At 36.6% G+C, this 21,856-nt stretch overlaps 1 protein-coding gene across 2 annotated transcripts in view; it reads right to left on the bottom strand.

Moving 5' to 3' along the window:
* LOC136036887 (adhesion G protein-coupled receptor L1-like) overlaps positions 1-21,856 on the bottom strand; it is a 150,159-nt gene that overhangs the window by 56,320 nt on the left and 71,983 nt on the right. The window contains exons 8-12 of one of the 2 annotated variants that reach the window (XM_065719245.1): positions 21,061-21,204; positions 18,758-18,994; positions 14,081-14,195; positions 8,907-9,001; positions 1,145-1,264 (exon numbers count right to left, since the gene is read on the bottom strand). In XM_065719245.1, the coding sequence (XP_065575317.1) occupies positions 1,145-1,264; positions 8,907-9,001; positions 14,081-14,195; positions 18,758-18,994; positions 21,061-21,204 (711 nt within the window). The remainder of the gene's footprint in view (positions 1-1,144; positions 1,265-8,906; positions 9,002-14,080; positions 14,196-18,757; positions 18,995-21,060; positions 21,205-21,856) is intronic. The other variant, XM_065719246.1, reaches the window with a different exon arrangement.

Genomic DNA, 21,856 nt, shown 5'->3' with positions numbered 1-21,856 from the left:
TCAAGTAGTTGCGCATTAAGACATGGCTTAACGTAGAAAAAGCAACGACAGATAGTCTGAGTTAGTCAGAGGCTAAATCTGGCATAAACCCTTTTTAGGATTGTATAAAAATAGTGTAATTTCACTTATTGATAGATCAGTCTATCATCGTTCCATCCCTACATCATCCTTAGGGCAGAACTAAGGTAGGTAGCCATAGAACTAAGGGGTAGAAGATCGGATTGATTTTGGGTTGACGTGTGTCCACTGGACTTGTATGCAAAATGAGAGACTGAATTTGTTTGAGCTCACAGGCGAACAGGTATCCTAAGTCTAATAGACTTGGCTTCTTGTAATCTAAAGATGGAATATCACGTCATAGGATTGACACATGATCAACAAGTCCCCTCGACTCACATACAAATGGTGAGACCTTTATCCCCAAGACCTATAGCCCCCCCCCACACCTCGTACCTTTGAATCCTAAAAGAGAAGGAGAACTCTACATTTCCGATCAAATAATCTTCTTCTAAAGTTTATACGACCACCCCTTCCATAAAAACCTAATATGACCATGGTGCATTACTTGTGACCCTCGCCCCCAGACTCTGGGGGATGCTGTCTACCCCAAAGGCCTAGTTATATAATCTTTTGACTATTTTGAACAAATAACAATCTCAAAATTTCTATCGGGTACATTTGTGGAAAATCTGACATGGGGGTGGCTGCCCTCCAATCACTTTGACTCACAAAAAGGCCACTAGATGATCTAATTTTCAATCAAATGAGCCTATTCCAGATTTTTTATGACCGCCCTTTCCATAAAAACCTTATATACCCTCAGGCATAATTTACTATCCTTGCGCTGAAGGCTGTTGGGGGGGGGCTCATTCTAAAAGACATAATTTTCAGACCTTTCAACTACGCTGAACAAAATGGCTATCTCAAAATTTTGATTACATATGATTAGGGAATTGATGGGCACGAGAGGGGGAGGGTTTTTACCCTCTAACCACTTCTGACTATTAAAAAGGGCGCTAGACCTTTCATTTTCCAAACAAATGAGCCTTTTCTGAAGTTCATACGACAACAAAAGGTACCAAAATTTCTATCAGAAGCATCTCGGGAAAATTGAAATTATCAAAAATAAAACTGTTTTGTTAACCTTTTTACGCTCGGAGTCCTTTTTACGGCTTGTACGTCCACTTCTTCTTCTAGTTCCTTCTTCGACCTTCTCATGTCCACACGTGTGGACATGAGAGTAATGAATTTGCCCTTTTGAAACCTGGGGAATAAAATGATTTTACCAAGACAGAACACAGTGACTTGTTCTTCAAAACCCTCCACCATATAACTCTTATACCAATATCCTGAGCGTGTCTGAAAGATCTCGATAGAGGAACCCCGAATTCCAGAAAAATAAAAACGATTCCTCACAAAAATGACATCCATGTGCTAACAGCTCATTTTGACAATGATTTATGTTATTTCTAGAAAGTGCCATCCAGATCACAACCGCACCCAATTTCAGAACAATTTATGGTTGCTCATGAAAATGACGGCCAGATCACAACAGCTCAATCAAACAACTTATGATTACTTTTCAAATTGACATCCATATTACAAAGGTTCACTTCAAGAAAAAATATGATTCCTTCTGAATTTGATAGTCAGATTACAACAGCCAAATTCAACAGATATATGTGATTCCTCTGAAAAATAACAACCAGATCATAAAAGCTCGGTTCCAGAGTGATTTATGATTCTTCTTGAAAATCAAAGCCAGAGCCAAAAATTAAATTTCAAAAAGATGTATGATTCCTCTTGATAATGACGGCCAGATCACAACAGCTCGTTTTCGCAACAATCTACAATTCATCTCAGAACCAACAGTCAGAAAGAGAATTTATAAAATTGTCGTCATAATAGACGGTTTTTCGATTATTTTCTATGGCATTTACACATTTAAAAAACACTAGGTTAAATAGATATTATAATAGATATCATCAGTATAAAATAGATTCTTTTATTCCAAAAATACCGAAAAAGCTCTTACATTTTCATTGAACGATTCATTAACTAAATTTTTTCAGTTAACCCAACAAATTGTTCGAATGAAAAATTTGACCAATTTCAAAACACAACAGCTGATCTAGCATAATGGCCCTTTGACATTGATAAACCATAGCTTAGATACCAATACAGTTATGAAAACTCGATTTATTTTTGGGAGACAGTGCGTGGTAGCGATGCTAGCAGCTGGAGACATGAAACTGGTAGAGGTATCTAACTGGTAACAGGAAAATGGTATCGGTATCTAAGCTGTGTATGCAACAAAACAAAATTGTGTTCCCACCAATGGTGCTGTAGTACGATCTATCTGTCGGAGCGCGGACTAGAAGGAGGCGCCAAGTTCAAAGCTCTGTACCAAAAGCTTCTCATGGGCAAGATTGGAGTTTTCATAACTGTATTGGTATCTAAGCTGTGTGATAAACCAACACTTAACGCTAAATTATATAATACTGCGGAGTAGATTTTGTTGCTAAATGGTTGTTTTAGATCCTGTACACAAAAGAAAACTGATTGCTACATAAGCTATCATACAAAGTTATAGATATCATGGATTTTCAGAGCACTACATAGTTCTTCGATTAAAAACATTTCACACATTTTCTTCAAAATTTAAAAGGTTACCTAGGTGACATCAAACACCAATTTTGTAGTTCGACCCTATCAGGAAGAATAGTGATCACTAAGTAATACGCTGAAACCACATACCAGAGTTAGTTGAACTTAAAAAATATAAATCAAAGTTTGTAACGAGGTTCATATTATTGAATTACTGAATATATTATTGAATTCTACAACACAATTCAATAATATGAAACAACTGAATAGAGAACAGATAAATTGAAGTGTAAAGAGGACTCTTGAATAGTCCATAATGGCAGGTTTTTATATTTCTTATCATTTATTACCTAATTATTTTAAAGAGCTATCTCTAAAAAAAGATTTATAAAAAAAGGTTTTGTGACTATTTCTGGAGTTTAAACGACAGCAAAGGACACTTTTTGGTGAAGAAGTTGTGAATCCGGCTTGAAACATTTGGCAACCCTGACCAAAAAATTTAGTCTTCCTAATACCTAGGTATACTCATTTTCATTTTATTACCTACGGTATTTGTTCTCATGAACGCCAAATAAACATTTTTGAAAAGTTGAAGATACTTGAGCCCCGACCCTTCTCCTCAATATTTCCTCTCTAAAAAGCTGAAAATATTGTCCCTGTTAAAAAAAAGTTGAAAAAGTGTATTTGAGCTAAATCAAATAATTATGGATTTACCTTTTTTTTATTCTATGTTACCCCATAAATCCTTTAAGAGGAGCCAATACGTCTAATATAACGCAATATAGAATTAGCTATCACTTTAGGAGCTCCATAGTTCATGGAAAAAGTTAAACGAAACTTTTTTCAGATGAAACCAAGGAGCCATGTTGAATCTTCAGACCGACAAAAATCATTCCAAACGTGAAGGGAGGGGGTCCTATCCTGAGACTACAAATTTCTTACGCTTAAGTTGGACATTCCATCCCAAATCTTTGAGAGTGACTGTTCAAACGCAAAGGCCATTAAATATGAAAAAAAGATATTAAACCATTATTAAACCTTGGTATTAAAACTGGGGATCAGGATAGCCCAACTTTCTTAATGTATGAAGTATTTTGCTGTTCTTTTTAGGTTGTAAAGCCACTCCGTGCTTTAATTCGTAGAGATTGTTTTTTGCTTAATTTGTTTTAATTTTGTAAATTACGCCAGAAGTTATTCAGGATGGGGACTACTGTCATCATCAGTCCCTTAAATAGCCCGTTGATAACTTTTTATATATTTCAGTACTTTTGATTGATTGGTATAGTGCTAGATTGGTATTGAACACATTTCGAAATAATTAACACAATAGCTCTAGCTCCTAACTTCTTATGAAGAAACAGCTAAATAAAACGAGGGAATGCATTTGAAAGAAAAGATTAATAGAAGAAGATCAAATGGAAAACAGAAATCAATTTCTAAATGAAGGATCTGAAATGAAACTCAGGCCACTCAGCGCGTCCCCAGGTGGCGGATAGGGGAACGTTCTACAGATATGAAGGATACCTTCATAGAAGGCGGGTACCAAGGGGGGACCTAGTTCCTGGGGGTCCATAATTGAAACTGGGACACCCTCGATCGGGGGGTCAGAAATACAGGTGGAGGAGGAGGAAGGCCTCTCTGATGTACACCATGCAGGGCCCACCACCGTATGGACATATCCCGTCAGTTACACACCTTCCCCCAGCAATGGGAAAAATTAATCGGCGTCGCAGACCACCGAACGGGAGGATCCCTTCTCTTCCTAGAGGGACAACTGTGAAGGGCAGACGTTCCAGCTTCATGGACAATGGTCTCTGCTAAGGGCAGAGAGGAGTGGCTTACAGCTACCACGACAAACTAGCCATGAAACTCCTTCTCTTACATATAAATTATTAAAATGGCGAATAAGAAAGTAAGAACTCGTGCTACCGCGTCCGGGGTAACCGACAGTATGAGACCAAGAATTGCAAATTGCGACAATGAAAATGATGATAATTTTGATAACGATGATAATGTTGATAATGATGATAATGAAAATGATTTTGTTACCACGTCTGGGGCAGCCGAAGATCATTTATTCGATTTGACGACTTTCCAGTCCGAGAAGACTTCGTTTATCCTAACTACAAAAACATATCTCTCACTAGGAACACTAAATGTACGCACATTAGCCAATCCAGGAAAAAGGGAACTAGTCGAGAAAAAGGGAACGAGATGAAACGTTACCGCTGGGACATCTTTGGACTTTCTGAGACTCACCTTCCCTCCACAGGAATAGAAAGAATAAACGACATCACGCTCATCACGTCTGGAAGAAGTGATGGAGTTCATTGCCAAGGTGTTGGTTTCCTACTTTTCAAGCGAGCCAAACAGTCTCTACTTGCCGTCCATCCTGTCTCTGAACGTATTATCACACTTCGTCTGAAAGGAACCATTGCCAACAAGATCATAATCCAAGTTTACGCCCCAGACTCGTCCCGGAATGACCAAGAAGCCGAAGAATTCTACAGCCAACTCCAACACACCGTTGACACGGCTCCCAAGAAAGACGTTCTGTTCGTGATTGGTGACTTCAACGCCATTGTCGGACACTCAAAAGATGGACTTGAAGACATCATGGGTAAGTTCGGGCGTGGGCGGCAGAACAACAGGGGTGAAATGCTCATTGACTTTTGTCGGGATAACGAACTTTTCATAACGAATACCATATTCCGTCATAGAGAACGAAGAAAAGTTACTTGGAGATCCCTGACGGCCGCACTGCAAACATGATTGATTACATACTTGTCGGCAAGCGATGGAAATCATCAGTACTGAACACAGTCTCCATAGCCGGTGGTGACTACGACTCGGACCACGTTCTAGTCATGTCTGAGCTCTGTTTGCGTATTTGGAAGCCCCAACAGCCTAAGAAAAGCTTACCAAGATATCGTGTCGACCTGCTGAAAAACATAGAAACAAGGAACAGGTATAGAACAGCACTCTCAAACAAGTTGTCAAAAATCCAGCCCATGGAAACTCCAATAGCAAAAGAAACTTACCGATTGGTCGACGAAAGTGCATCCATCATCAGAGAAACTGCTGGTGAAATCCTGGGAATCCAGACCCATTTGGATAAACCGTGGATCACCCCCGAAATTATTGATCTATGCGTGCAGAAGCGCGTCCATGCTAACAAGGTAGATCAACAAAGCAAGAACGAGTACAAGAGGCTGAAGCGCCTAGTAGAAAAGAAAATCCGGCAAGCTCTACGACGTTACGTCAATGATAAATGTCGTGAGTGTGAAGAAGCCTTTCAAAAAGGTATTAGCCACTTCATGTACAAGAAAGTCTGTGAACTGTCAAAAAAGAAGTCATCGGCCGCTCCTACACTGTTAGATAAACACGGGCACCCAATCACGGACTCCGAGGCAAGACGAGAACGATGAAAGGATCACTTCAGAGAAAAACCTAACCCCATAATAACGTCCGATCCGAACATCTTACTATCTTTCCCACTACCGCAGTACCCAGTAGACCCAAGCCCTCCTCCACTAAGAGATGAAGTACTCTCAGCCATAAAATCTCTAAAAATTAATAAAGCCCAGGCTCGGATGGTATTCAGTCAGAGCTATTAAAAGCAGGCCCACTTCGTCCACCATCGTCCCACCTTTTAAAAAGGGGGAAAAGGGCGACTGTAACAACTACAGACCAATAAGTTTAACTAGCCAACCGGCAAAAATTCTTACAAAAATACTCCTTGACCGTCTGAAATCTCTGACAAACCATATCTTAGGGGAATACCAAGCAGGCTTTCGAAAAGACCGCTCTACCATAGACCAGATTTTCTCCACTCGGCAAATGATGGAGAAGTATATCGAGTTTGCGAAAGAGCTGCTACTACTCTTTATTGATTTCAAGCAGGCTTTTGACTTGATATGGCGAGATGGATTATGGAACACCCTGCTACACTATGGAGTCCCTGAAAACATAGTAATCCTGATAAGAGACATGTATTCCCATTTCGTCAGCCAAGTCCAAAAACCCGAGGGATTGACGGAGGGGTTTCTGATATCGGCGGGCGTTCTTCAAGGTTGTCTCTTGTCACCCCACCTCTTTAACCTATTCCTCAACGCAGCGCTACCATTTGCCCAGACCGTTGACTGTGCAGAAATGGGAGGGAAGCTTATCGATAAATTGGCATACGCAGATGACGTCGAAAAATTCAACAGTCAAGAGCATCTACTCCAAGCTGAAACCGACGAACTAGTGTCGGCAACCGAGGCCTTTGGGATGGTCGTTAACACAGCCAAAACCAAGGTAATGCGGGTGTCTGGAGACCCTACTTCAAGAAACGTGCAGCTAACAATATAAGGAGAGCCAGTAAAAAATGTTTACTCCTTCGTCTACCTAGGGAGCCTCCTAACTTCTGATAACGACTGCTCGAAATTGATCAAACCAAGACTTACCTGGCAGGCACCTGCTTCAAGGACCTCTTACCAATCTGGAAAAACAAGACTGTCAACTTCTCTGAAGGTGCGACTCTTCAACTCTCTCATAATCCCAGTTGCTTTATATTCAAGCGAAACTTGGTCAATAAAGGCTGATGATGAGCAACGAATCTCCGCATTTGAAACTAAATGCCTTAGACGCATTACAGGGATCACCTACATTGACCGAGTCTCAAATGAAGACCTTCGAAAACTGATCCGTTGTCCCCGTACCATCATGGACCGAGTCAGAAGCTAGCAACTCCGCTGGCTTGGCCGTATTCATCATTTGTTCAGAAGAGAAGGAGCCCCAATACAGCCACAAAGGCCGGACGGGACTTAAGTCAAGTAAGTCAAATGAAAAAGATTAAAATCATTTTACGAAGGTATTCCCTCTTTTTCATAAGAAGAGCAGCTTTTTTCAGGCTCTTTACTTTTGTTGCGTAATTTTAAACTTAATTAATTTTAAATCTTTGGAATTCTCATAAGAATTTAATTTTTAATGTATATAAGGCTGCGAATTTTTTCTTTTATGTTCTTGGTACTATAAGCAGGAGTAGTGCTAATAGTTTATCGCTACATAGCTGATTAACTAATTAACACAAAAGCAATATTTCAATTGAAACGTGGATAAAACAAAGTTGCAGTTACCACTTCATTTTTCCCTATTGATAAATCTCCTGACTAAAAGGATGCCCTTCCACATCACTATCTTTTTCCTGGATATTATTGGTTGATACTACTAATGACTAGTGAGTGTCTAATTAAAAGTGTAATAATTAGTCAATTAGTCATAAATGTATCTCAATTTTAATGTTTCAAAGAAATGCATTTCTTCAATAAAATGAGAGCTATAGGCCCCTCGATCCAGTTACGTTTAGTGGAAATGAAGGGAGATGAACGATCAATTTTTGCCTCCCCTCCCAAACCATCTTCTATATTTATCTGAATGCAAAAGGAAATACAGAAGATGGTTGTGGTAGGATACACTTTTTGAGACACCATTCCTCGATTCCTCCCCTTCCTTACATTCTCCAATAACGGCTGATGTAAGATGAAGTATATTGTACATAATTTCATCAATAATCAAGTAAATGAACTTAGTGAAAGGAAGCTATAAAAAAATTTCTATTAACTGGTTGTCTCATACGGACTACTTTATTCCTTAAGAATGAATGTGTCACCGGGAAATATTGCTGGCTTTGCCAATGGGAAGCCCAATACATAGTTTTACAGTAATACTAATTCATTGAGTTATCGCAAAATTATCAATTAATATTAATTATTTCCTTGGTGGGACAATTATTTATCTGCAAAAGCCCATGATAAACACAAAAAAACATCCATCAGTGATTCCCTAAAAAAAGTGTAAAAAATTGAGTGAGTTGAGAAATTAAATGCATTGAAGGTGTAAGGTTGATAAGGGACGACACTTGAACATAATTAGGGACGAAGTGTATTAATTTAGTACGATTTCTCAGGTTAGCAATGGAGCATAAAAGCAGATTTCTGTGATTCTTTTTTTTCTTTGTTTATGTTAAGCAGTATTTATGTGATTTGAAGTCCAGGTAATATCAACTATTTAAAAGTGATTTTTTCTTTTGTTTTGTGCATTGTCCCAGCCCTAAGCCCTTATGTGCAATAAAATATAGTAGCTTACTTACAACCTTTATGTGTGTAATCACCGTTGAAAAACAGATTCCTTTGATGTGAGTGGTATGGGGCCAATGGGTAAAAGCGGGCCCATATCCCGGTGTTTACACTGGTTACAGCAACTTAGCAAAATAGGTTTTGGTAAAATCTCTCGATTAAAACCCAGATAGCTCTTACCTCAAAATTCCATGAATTCCAAGTGTTAGAATTAAGCAGATGACTGAAAATACCTCTGCGACAATCGTAATAACATCCAACGACGCTGGCCAACACTGAAAAATGAATAAAAAAGAAAATACAGGACACACAGTTAGTATAGAAAACCAGCTAAAAACGTCTAAAAGTACAGTAAGTTTCTTTTTTTTTTAAGTCATTCAGTGCCAAAGGTAGTTATAGCGTATAGAGTTCCACAAAAATGTTTTAACAAGGGCCCGACCGATATATCGGCCGTTGATTTTAAATTTTTTTACTACATCAATTTTACTACAAAATTTTACTACATCAATTAAAAAGAATACAATAAACTATACATTTTCGTTTAGTGAATGTTCACTTGCGTGAGTAAAAGAGCCAAAATTCAACCAATTAAATCCATGATATCCAGTTAGGGGTTTAGCTGTGGGAAAAGGTGCGTCAGAAGTTACGGAGGGGCAGTTCTATGGTGTTGCCTCTTTGTGCCAAATAAATAAAAAAACAAGTTTTTTTAACGGAGAGTAAGGAGCAACATTAAAACTTAAAACGAAAAGAATTTACTTCGTATATGAAAAGGGCTGCTTCCTCTTCAACGCCCCGCTCTTTACGCTAAGTTTGACTCTTTCACATAACTCTACTTTTTAAAACAGTAAAAAACTTTAGCGTAAAGAGCAGGGAGTTAATTGTTGGTATCAAGCTATTGGTATCAAAATTCTATTTTTTAGAGTTCTGGTTACTATTGAGCCAGGTCGCTCCTTACTACAGTTCGTTACCACGAACTGTTTGATACCTTGGAAAATATACCTTTTTACTTTGGAGATTTACCTTGTTAATGATTTTGTCGACACATTCTGTAAGTCCTTTTTCAAAACTTAAGACCCTAGCTGCACCCCTGTATCCAGTGAGTAATAAATTGGATTCGTTAGTAAGATTGGATTCGTTAATAACAGTATCATAAGACTGTAAAGTAAAGTTTCCGCATCAATGTGTGAATGATTAAAATACAGGATAATTTGGATTTCAAATAATTTACTTCAATAAACATCTTAAACATTTTTCGATCAGATTATCACGGATTTTTGTTTATGTAACCCAACCAGCTTAAAATAGATTTACTGTCCAGACTAGGACTTTAATTGGTTTAATTGTTTTTCTAAGAATTTTTAGGATATATGTTAGCATCTTATGAGCGGATTTGAATATAATATGGCTCTGGTATAACAAGTGTAGAAAGAAGCCACCTGGCACTTAATTTGCCACAAATAAAATAACGACTCAAAAATATTTTGAACCATAAAGATAGGGCCGTACCAATGCAATACCAATGCCACACTCGGTCCCAAAATGTTAGCTCCCTTCAAAAAAATCTAATTACATAATTTTTCAAATTCTTTCCCATAATCGGATGAATTTTAAAAATATATTTTCTGTTTCGCAGTTTCACTTAACCCGCTCTGCAGTCTTCTATAGTTTAGTTCAGTTCTATTTAGTTCCTTTTATAATTACAACAAATACTTACAATAACACTGTACCAATGGCCTCCGTAAGGCTCATTTCCCGTAACATGTAGGATAAATAACAGTTTACCTGTGGATACCTTATATTGTATAAATAACGCTGAGCCTGTGTCTGCAGAAACCTGTTTGACTGCACTTGAGAAATGTTTATCATTTTCCAACTCATCGCCCTCGAACACCCTCAAGGCCGTATCCAGGGGAGGTAGAAAGGGTTGAGCCCCCCCAATTTTCATTCCAAGGCTAGTGGAAGCTGACCCCTGGCTCCCCATTGCCTGATCCCTCTCCCACTAAAAACATAAATGCTACTTTAATTCAAAGCTTAAGGTAGCTGACTTTCCGTGAATTGACTCCAACTATTAGCAATATAGAACAAACCAACTATTAACAATAACTTATTCTAAAACTTTTGGAAGCTGAACCATGAACCTCAATACCCTAACCCTCCTCCCCCCGAAAAAATATACCAGTATTTTATTTGAAAGGTTATGGGAGTTAGTGCTGACCCTCTGTGCCCCAATCAACCCCCATCCGACAATTCACGACATTTCATTACTATCTTATGAGAGCTGACTCATCACCCACCATAGCCCAATCTCCGTCCCATCCTAAGAATGCTATTAAAGATATTATATTAAAGAACTTATCAGAGCTGACGCCTGATCCTCCATGGTCCAACCCCGTCCCATCAATAAAACTATTCACGATATTTATTTAAAACATACGGGAGCTGAAACCTAGCCCTCCAAGGTCTGACCAACCCCTCCCCTCCCAAAAAAATGATGATATTTTTTATTAAAAAACTTACGGAAGCTGCATCCTGACCCTCAACGGCCCGACCCCCCGTCAAAAATATTATGAACGATATATTATTTCAACAATTATTGGAGCTGACCCCTGTCCATCCGCGATCTGATCCCAGTCTAAAAAAATAAAAATATTCTATTCCAACGTGTATGATAGCTGGTCCCCGTCCCGTCATGACCAGATCACCCCTCCAAAAAAACAACAATGAATTATTACCGATGATTTATTCAAAAGCCTATGGGAGCTGAGCCATGACCATAAATGCTCTGGCACTTCCCTTAAAAATAGCAATATTTAATTCAAAAACTTATTGAAGCTAACCCCTGGCTCACCATGGGAAGACCCTCCTCCCTTAAGAAAACATGAATCATATTTCATTCCAAAGCTTATGGAAGCTGACGCCTGGCACTCCATGGCCCTACCCAAAGCCCTACTTTGGAATATTTGTGGAATTTAAAAAGTTAAACTCTTTTTCCGTTATTTTTATTTGTGTATTTTCTCTGTGGCTTCTAAATAATGCCTATGAGGGAGGGAGATTTCTTAGGGGGATTTATCTGGGGATTTTTCCGGAGAATTCTTATAGGGATTGTCTAAGTGAATGGGGATTTGGCACAGGGGATGTTTCATGGAAATAATTTTCTGGGGAATTTTCTGGAGGCAATACCCAAAGCTCTACTTTGAAATATTGGTAGAATCTAAAGTTGTATTCTTTTTTCGTTATTTTTATTTGCGTATTTTCTCTGTAGCTGCTAAGTAATGCTTATGAGGGATGGGAATTTTTCAGGGTAATTTTCTGGAGGAGTTTTCCGGAGGGATTCACATAGGGATTGTTTAAGTGGGTGGGGATTCGACACGAGGGAGATTTTATAGAAATAATTTTCCGAGACAGTTTTCTGGAGGCAATATGTCTAGCACCACAAGGTAGTTGGGAAGATTCCGTGTTGCAAAGGCGTACCAACTGTTGAAAAAGATTACTATAACCATATGTGTTTTGAATAGCCTTGGAAAGAACTAGTAAAATTACTTTGAAAAGTTAATATACAATAATATTAATTGCTAAAAGCTCATCAGTTCGATATTTTTTATTTTATTTTTTCACACAACAGCCATACTTAAAACGAGGCTGAACTACTTACTTTGTACTAAATGTTAAATTAGTTCTGGTAACATACTTATAAATCCAAATAGGGCCAAATCCAAGTAATCTTTTCCCTGCTAAGTTAAAAATAAAATAATTTAAAAGAATTACAGTTACGAACACGTCTGTTATTTTATCGAATGCCTTCTTCTCGTTTTATTTAATAACTGTAAATTATCCAATTTTGTACATTATTAACATGCAGGATTGTTTAGTCATGGGTGCATTTGGAAAGACTAAGGGTATTAACCTTTTATAGAATGTATAATTTAACTGGAAAACTACATAGAATTCTATAAAATATTTCCATATTTGAATATATAAAAAATAGTTATTTTGGAATGGAGAATTATTGACAAACTTGAAACTTTGGCAGTCAAAACGAACAGAAATTATTTTTAAAAAATATTTCCCAAAAAGAAGTTTTTCAAAGAGAATTAAAGGCCATATTAAACTTAATATCAGAAGAAATAAAAATACGAAACAATTCAAGCTAAAAACCATCAGAAATTACTATTAAAGAATAAATGAAACCCAGAACGAACAGAAGTTAAATAAACAATCATAGCAAAAACACATACAACAGTTACTAATATAAGTGAATAAATAAATCTTAAAACTAGGAAAGCTTATAATTTAATATACAAATCAAGCTTAAAATGAAAAAAAATCATTCATTATTTACAAATGAAACCCAAAACGAGCAAAAATGAAATAAACACTCATAGCGAACAAGAATACAACAGGTACTATTATAAATGAACAAATAAACCTTAAAATGAGTAAAACATACATGTCAATCAAGCTTAAAGCGAACAAAACTTACTACAAACAAGAGATTGGGTTCTGCCTCCTTGCCTTACAGTAAAATCTAAAACCTGCTGCGTCACTGGCTCTTTATCGAAAACAAATTATATTATAAATATTTTCTAATGTACTTATTACAGCATTGTTAAATAAAAATAAAATATTACAGTAAAACCAAGTTTTGAACTGATGAGATTTAAGTGATTAATATCATTATTTTTTGTCTAATTTTATTATTTCTTTCGAAGACTTTCACGACAAACATTGTTTCACTACAGATAAGAGTTTGGCTACTGCCCCCTTCCTAAAATTCTAATGCCTACTGCGCCACTAGTGCTCCACTGATAGCAAATTATTTTACAAATACTTTTTTTCAGTTATTACAGAATCGAAAATGAAAATAAAAATGACAGCAAAATAAGATCTTAAACTGATGAACTTTCATCAATCAATATCATTATCTATCAAACATTCGATTCGATTTTATTAGTTCTTTTCAAGGTTTTCAAGACACATATAGTTTTCAGTAAAGCGCCAATAACGCACTAGGTTTTAGACAATATCTTTTTTGAAGACTTCTTTTTTGGAAAGCTTTTTAGATAAATTACGAAAAAAGAAAACCATCCATGACACGTGAAAAGTTGAACTGATTTGGATAGTTGTTATATATCAAAAGTGAGGATTTGTATAGCTGAGCAGAGTCATAAAAATGAAGTTGTATCAGGGAGAAAAGGGGGAATTTTTAAAACACTACGAACACTACGGTTGGCTACAAAACGAGCCCAAAAATTAGTTGAATAACTCGTCAAAACCTTGATATTTGGAGAAGGAGAGAAGGGATAACCCTTTGGCATTCGACGGACCCCCACTTATTTTAGTTCGGGATTCCATACCTGGTAATCGTGAAGACCCATAATATTCCCAAAAGCAGTAAGGTGGTTGCAAATACACATTGTATGCGTTAGGTTCGACCTTGATAGGTCCACTTCACATCCGTCTGACTCCCATCTGAAATTAATATCGAAAAGATAAGAAAAAAAGAATGAGTAATTCTATGTTTCCTTCTTTGAAGATTTGTCTCTTCAAACACTTAAACAAAAAGCAAGATCTTTAAACTTTCCTCCAAAAATCCAAAGGGCAATTGTAATTTAGAAAAAAATTCACGTTAAGAAGACAATACCACGAAAACTTCAATCACTTATGAAACACCAAGTCTCTACTATATTCTACATTAAATTCACGAAGAAAAACAAAATCAACAAATTTACCAGAATAAGCCTATAAGACATAAAAATAAAAGATAACGTCTCATAAATAATTCTGCTGTTATAAACAAGGTGAAAAGGTAATATTCAGGTAACACACCCCTTTTATTGACAATAAAAGGCTATTAAAAAAAAATATATGTAAATGTAAGTCAGGCAGTTCGAATAAGCCTGAATAACCTTAAAATTAATTTAAGGTTGAGGAAAATTGAATTTATGATACAAAATTGATTTAGTTGCTGTTTTTTAATACAAAAAAGCGGAATATATTGTAGAAAAGCCCCCTTAATTTTGGAATTATTTTGCTATTGCACAAAATTTTTCCTTAAAAAGTCCTACGAGAAAAAAAAAATCGATTCTTTCAGGCAACATGGGCATTTTCTATGGATTTCTGGCGACTGACAGCTTGTACCACAGCACTTTATGTTATTTTTTTCATTTCTTTCTTTTTAGTTTCTTAATGCAGATCAATGGCTACAGTGGGCACTAGGAGTAAAACATGGTGCAAGAAAAGATCTATTTGTACATCCATTACTTTTTCTGCCCAAAAGGGCACTAAAAACCATTACCCCAGTTTAAATGAGACCTCTTTCAAAATTCTACAGCAACTGGTTTGATACGATCCCAACAGTGCATGTTAAGAGAGCACAATCCTGATGTAAAAAGCATAACATTTTGCATTTCCATTGTTCAGAGGCTCGATAAATCTTCTAGGGAGGGGTTGGTTTATCCAGAATTGGATGATGCACTTTTATCAAAATTGAAATGACGAATCACTTTGAGTGTGCTTTTCTTTCAAGAAAAAAAATTGTATAAATTTGGTAAGGCTAACAGCTTTTGATAGAAAGAGAGATAGATTTTATTAAAAATAACAAAAAAAGAATAACAACAGAGAGGAAAAAACACAACAAAAACAATAACACACCTCCTTTATAGGTCAAAGTTTTGGAGTTTCGATTACTATTACCATGGTCAATTTTTACACGAACTTTTTGGCTGCTGGCAACAATATGTAACCATGTCAGTGTCTCATTGTTGGGTCTTTGACAATGGTTGAAACCAATGTGAGACCCGTATTGTTACTTATGTTATTAAGAACATATATTTATATCGAAAAACAAAATCTGATGAAAAATCGTAATTGATATCAAAGTTTACTTCGTTTAGTCTGGACAAGAGACCAGGACCACTAAAGTCCGAGTCAATCAAATATTAGGGGAAACATCAAGGATATGGTTTGGTTTGTTTGAACTATAGAAAAATAAAAGGGCTTACATCAGTAGTATACTTTCATTGATTTATTTGGCTTATATATGGTTTCAAATATTGTTAAACATGGCTTTGGTTAAAATGTGGTTTATTTGAAACACAGAGAAAGAGAGAGCTTACTTAGCTAGTGTGCTTACATAAGTAAACTGAGTTTATATATGTTTTCTAATTTGGTTTGAACATGGCTTTTGGTTGAAATATTGTTTATTGGAACCATAGAGAAAAAAAGCGCCTACTTAGGTAGTGTACTTTCTTCATTTACTTGGTTTATATATAGTTTCAAATTTGGTTCAAATATTGTTTAAAAATGGTTTTTGGTTAAAATATGGTTTATTTGAACCATAGAGAAAGAGAGAGCTTGCTTAGGTAATTTACGTACACTGGTTTATTCGATTTGTTTGGTTTCAAATATGGTTCAAATATGGTTTATATATGGTTTCCGGTTCAAATATGGTTTATTTGAACCATAGAGAAAGAGATTTACCCAATCAACAACAAAAAGCAAAGCTTTCCTATGATGGTAAAGACTAAAGTTAAAACTTCAAACGAACAAAAATTAGGCGTTTAATATATATCTGCAAAATTGGCATAAAAATCTTTGATTGCTGTAAAGATTTTTATTCGAACATGGAACTTTTCCCTATTCTACGAACATGGAAACCCATGCTGAAGATGTATCAGTTTTTATTTGTGTTATAAGCAGAGGCGCCATTTGGGGTGGGGGAGGGGGGCGGTCAAGGGGGGGGGGGCAACTGCCCACCCCAGATTTTCCAGGGGTCCCAAGCTTCCACCACAAACGGCCCTTTTCTGGCCATAATTATCCATTATGCCCAACATAATCCATTCTGTTCAAATGATTGGAACTAACTGCACGCCTATTAGCCAAAGAGCGTAATTACCTGACGACCCTTGGGGTAATTACGCTATATGCTATTAATCACTGTAAACTTTGAAAGTAGGTTAGATTCATAATAAAAGTCTCAAGTTCTGTCAAATGCCCCATGCCCACCCCAAGATTTGGCCCAAATGGCGCCTCTGGTTATAAGTTCGATTAACGTTCGGTAACACAGGAAGTTATAGCTATTTGTCTTTTCACAATGACAGATTGAAAAGTAGCTTTGTAGCTAAAAGTTCAGGATAAAAATGAAACAGCTGGATACGAGCAAAGAATGGACAAGAGACGAAGACTGATGGCGGAATGTGTAAGGGGATCGAAGGATATTTCCAGATATTTTGGTAAAATATCCAAAAGTACCCGGAAATCGAAAGGTAAGTTTTAACCAATAATAAACCCCCTCCACCCTCAAAAAATCCTTAATTGTAGTTTTGTAATTAACTAAACAGTAAATGGACCAAAAGGACTTCCGCGTGAATAAATTTACTTTCTATTTATTTAACTATATAGCTAATTTGATTGAAATTAGATGAATGAAACAGTTAAGAGCAGTTTAGGCCAGGAACAGATCCATGGGGTCGGAGGGGGTGACGCTAACCCCAAGACACTTCTGACACACTTATTCTGTTTTTTTTTCTAATCTTTTTTTAAATGAACTTGTCAATTTGGTGCCCACCTCTAGTCACATTGGTGCCCTTGGTCCAGTGGCCCCCGCGACCAAGATTTTACTCTTAATTTGTTAGAGATTCAGACATAAAACTGCTCGCACAATCAGTTTACGAATCATTTCCTCATAAAATTATAAGATAAACATCGTTTTCAGAAAAAAAATGATCATATATTTAAACTTGCTTGCTTGATCTACATCTCCAGATTGTGTTTTCTTTTTTCTTTTTTCGACAGATTTTTTTATTCTCTTTCTGAAGAGCCCTTCAATTTAGGATACGGTTTCTGGGCGTCGATGATGGGGGGATGATAAGGCAACTTAAAACATTAATTTATGTTAGGTAGTAATTTTTTGAACTGCCCCCGCCCACTCCCCACTCAAAAAATCCTTTGTTTTAGTATTGTGACTAATTAAATAGGGAATGGCCCAATAGGGCTTTCGTGTGAATAAATCTATCTATCTCTTTATTCTAATTATATAGCTAACTCGGTTGAAATCAGATGAATGAAAAAGTTAAAAGCAATTTAGTCCAGGAGCAGATCCATGGGGTCGAAGGGGGTGACCTTCCCCCCGCATACATTTCTGGCACACTTATTTCGTTCTTTTTTCTTTTTTAATCTTTTTTAAAATAAACTTGTCAATTTGGTGCCCACTTCGAGTCATATTGGCACCCTTTGTCCAGTGGCCCCACCAAGATGTTTTCGAGATCCGCTATTGGTTCAAATATGATGTATATATGGTTTCTGGTTCAAATATGGTTTATTGGAGCGATAGAGAAACATACAGCCTACTTAGGTAGTGTACTTTATTGATTTATTAAACAAAAAAAACAAGTTTTTTAAATGAAAGTAAGGAGCGACATTAAAACTTAAAACGAACAGAAATTACTCCGTATTTGAAAGGGGCTTTTCCTCCTCAACGCCCCGCTCTTTACGCTAAAGTTTGACTCTTTTTCTTAACTCTACATTTTAAAACAGTAAAAAACTTTAGCGTAAAGAGTGTTACTACAGTTTCGTACCCCGAACTGTTTTATATCTGGTTTATATATAGTTTCAAATACGGTTCAAATATAGTTTTAAAGTGGTATTTGGTTAAAATATGGTTTATTTGAACCATGGATAAAGAGAGCCTACTTAGGTAGTGTACTTTAGTGATTTATTTAGTTTATATGTGGTTTCAAATATTTTTCAAATATGGTTTAAATGTGGTTTGGGCTAAAATAAGGTATATTTAAATCACAGGGAAAGAAAGAAATCACAGAGAGTCTATATATGGTTTCAAATATGGTTAAAATATAATATATTTAAACCAAAGAGAAAGAGAGAGCTTTCTTAGGTAGTCTACTTACACTGGTTAATTTGGTTTATTTATGGTTTCTAATATGGTTCATATATGGTTTAAATATGATTTTTGGTTCAAAAAAGTTTTATTTGAACCATAAAGAAACAAAAAATTACTTAGGTAGTGTACTCACAATTGAGAATCTTCATTCCAGAACGAGCAGATCTGAGAATCGGGTATAACTGTTGGGTAGCCATTTCCGCAATTATGAATAACTTCCTGAATTGGATAGTCAGCTGCTATTTTGTTCTTGACCATTATCTCCACTTTCAGTTCTCCATTTGTATTTTTCAGCCTGTTGATTGTTTGACTTGAGCCAAGAGAAAATCCTATCAAATCGCTGTTTGTAACAAGGTTATTCTTTCTTAGACTGAAAATGGAAATAAACTATAAGTATGTGAGCATAGAAGGAATAAAGATTTGGAATCGATTTTGTCCCAAAAATATGGGGGTTCTTACGATTTTCTCGTTTTTTCTTCATATTTCTATGTAATATAATTTCTCTATATCTGGTGACTTTTTTATAGTTGCCACCTTCTTTCCAAGATTTCAACCCCCGAACAAAGGGAGCTCTTTCTATGTGTCCAATTTGAATTCTATAGTCCTCTGCACGCATGGTAGTATGCACACATGTAGAAAGAAAGGCCGTGGACCTGGTTCTGCAAGGAAAATTTCCAGCTTTTTTAGATTTGCCTTTTTTATATATTAATGTTCTATATTTTTTGGACACTAATTCAAAGTAGCATGTTCTCCCAAAAACCCTAAGCCGCCCCACAAGCAAATCTCTTAATCTGTTCCGATTTTGATATTGAAGTCCTCTGCACACATGGTAGTATGCAAGTACAAGAGAGAAAGGGCAGTGGACTTGATTCTGCTCCCATAATAGGAACTGTTCCTAGAATCAGTTGTCCCCGGAGCAATGTTAACTATAGTACCGCCCTTCCACTTCAAATAAAACCAAAAAGAGGCAAATCAAAGGTAAAAGTTGGATTAAAATAGGTAATTTCCAAGCCGCGGCACCCTCCAAAGCGATGGCACTGGGGCAACTGTTCTGGTACCTCCGCTTCTCTTAAGAACGGCTCTGCCCTCAGTATCCGAATTTTTACGATTTTCATACTTTTTTAATATATTTTGCCTATATTCGGTATTTCTGAAAGGATCAGGTTCCCCTGTAAGTTCAACCCCCCAACAAATGGACCTCTTTCTTTATGCCGGATTTGAATTCTACAGTCCTTGGTAAGTGGGGTAGTATACACGCATAGAGGAAGACCTGATCACAATAACTGGTTCTGTCCCCAAAATATCCGGGCTTCTACAATTTATTTTTATTTTTCCTGGTATTTGGTGTCTTTTAAGTTATACTTCCTCTCTAAAATTCAAACCTCCTGACAAACGAGCCTCTTCATCTGTGCCTATTTGAGCGACACAGTTCTATGCACGCATATATAAATGTGACCAAACTTTTCTTTCAAAAGCTTATTTCCTTGTCACTTCTAAACCGGGGGTCGGGGTCTAAGTTGAAAAAAAAAATCTGAAAAAGCAATACAGGTTCTTAGACTTCAAAGAAACATAGATAATTATCAAAATCATTGCATTTTCGGCAGGAGTGTAGTTTTTCCAAAGCTTGCTCACTTTTTCCGTTCAAATTAAGGGGAGGGGTGCCGATGAATCCCTGAATTTTAGTTTAAAGTTACCCTAGAAGTGATCACTTTTTGCGAGTTTTACGGAAGCCATAATTAGCTATGTCTTCAATTAATGGCTTGACCACAGTCATTACTCATAGCTTCTGCTGGGTCACATCTATGATTTAATCCACAAAAATTACAATCATTTCAGATTTTATAAATTGACCTGGCCAAAGAAAAGTATGGAGTAACACGAATCAGTACCAATTTCATCGAACTATGGACTCATAATCAACAATCGTTACCTTTGTACATCAATCTTATGTGTGCTGACTAGTCACAATCTCAGCTGTAACAGCTACACAACATGTTACGAAACTCGATTTTAAAAACTGGAAAGAAGTAATAGCATTATAGTTGAAGTGAATCTTGACTTGAATCTTGGATTGAATCTTGAATTCAGTTAAAAAAAAGAAGGAAGGGGGTATGGAAGTAGATATGGAGGCGAGGATATACTTTGGGTAGGTACTTGATTGGAAAGGATGGGATGGCTGAAGGGCTATCCTGTGTTTTTGCTATCTCTAAATAGTCTCAGTAGGATGAAACCAATAACCATTCAATGCAACTGATGGCAAGCTGCGTGAGTTTTGAATCTTGACAACACAATTTTAAAAGTTGTATTTTGAATACAATTTTTGGGGTTCTTATTACAGATAAAAGAGAAAAAGAGAGAGAGAGAGAGAGAGAGAGAGAGAGAGAGAGAGAGAGAGAGAGAGAGAGAGAGAGAAAGAGAGAGAGAGAGAGAACTTACCTCAGCATTGGTATACGAGAAGCTGGATAAAGGTCAGGCACCTTCTGACCAGATATAAAGAATCCAACCATTTGCAGACATGCCAAATCAGTTATTTGAGTTATTCCTGATACGCTCAAAGAGCTTGAAGGTGAGCTGGGGGGCCTAAAAATGTATTTGAATTAGCTTTAAATCTTCCTTTGGAAGGAGGAGGTGATAAATAAAGAATGATTGAGAGAGATAAAGACAGGGTGGTAAGGGAGAAAGAAAGGGAGAGGGAAAAAAGAAATAGAGAAACTCAAAAAGGGAAGACGAAACCGGAAAAAATTTCATTCAATGAATAGTTATATTAAAAAAGTGAAAGCAAGAACAATCGGACATAAATAAACATATAACATACAATAAACACAATGAAAATATACTATTAACATATACAACATATATAAATATACACTTAATTAACTTATAAAATTTATTTGCTTATTAAAAACAAATGCAATAAGTTTATTCTCCATGTAGAAAGATTGCTAGAGGCCAGAACGCTGCGAGGCACCTGATTGCCACTTGAAAGGAATGTCCGAGTCCTACTGTGGCACAAGAGTATACATTTGACGAGCTTGCTGAACTGAAACTGTGGTTGCGAACCGCGTTGCAGGTGAACTTTAGGAGTAGAATTGTACAAAGAAATTGCAGTTTTGTGAATGACACAGAAATATAGCATATTTTGAGTAGTCGACAGCTCTTCTGGGTTTTATCCATTCTGATATTTCTTTTGAGTCTTTAACCCTTCATCGCTAAATTTCCTTTTTTTTACCTT

Source organism: Artemia franciscana, chromosome 16 (genome assembly GCF_032884065.1).
Source record: "Artemia franciscana chromosome 16, ASM3288406v1, whole genome shotgun sequence".
Lineage (NCBI taxonomy): Eukaryota > Metazoa > Arthropoda > Branchiopoda > Anostraca > Artemiidae > Artemia > Artemia franciscana.
The sequence above is the reverse complement of the archived record's forward strand: the minus strand, read 5'-3'. Positions and strand labels throughout refer to the sequence as shown.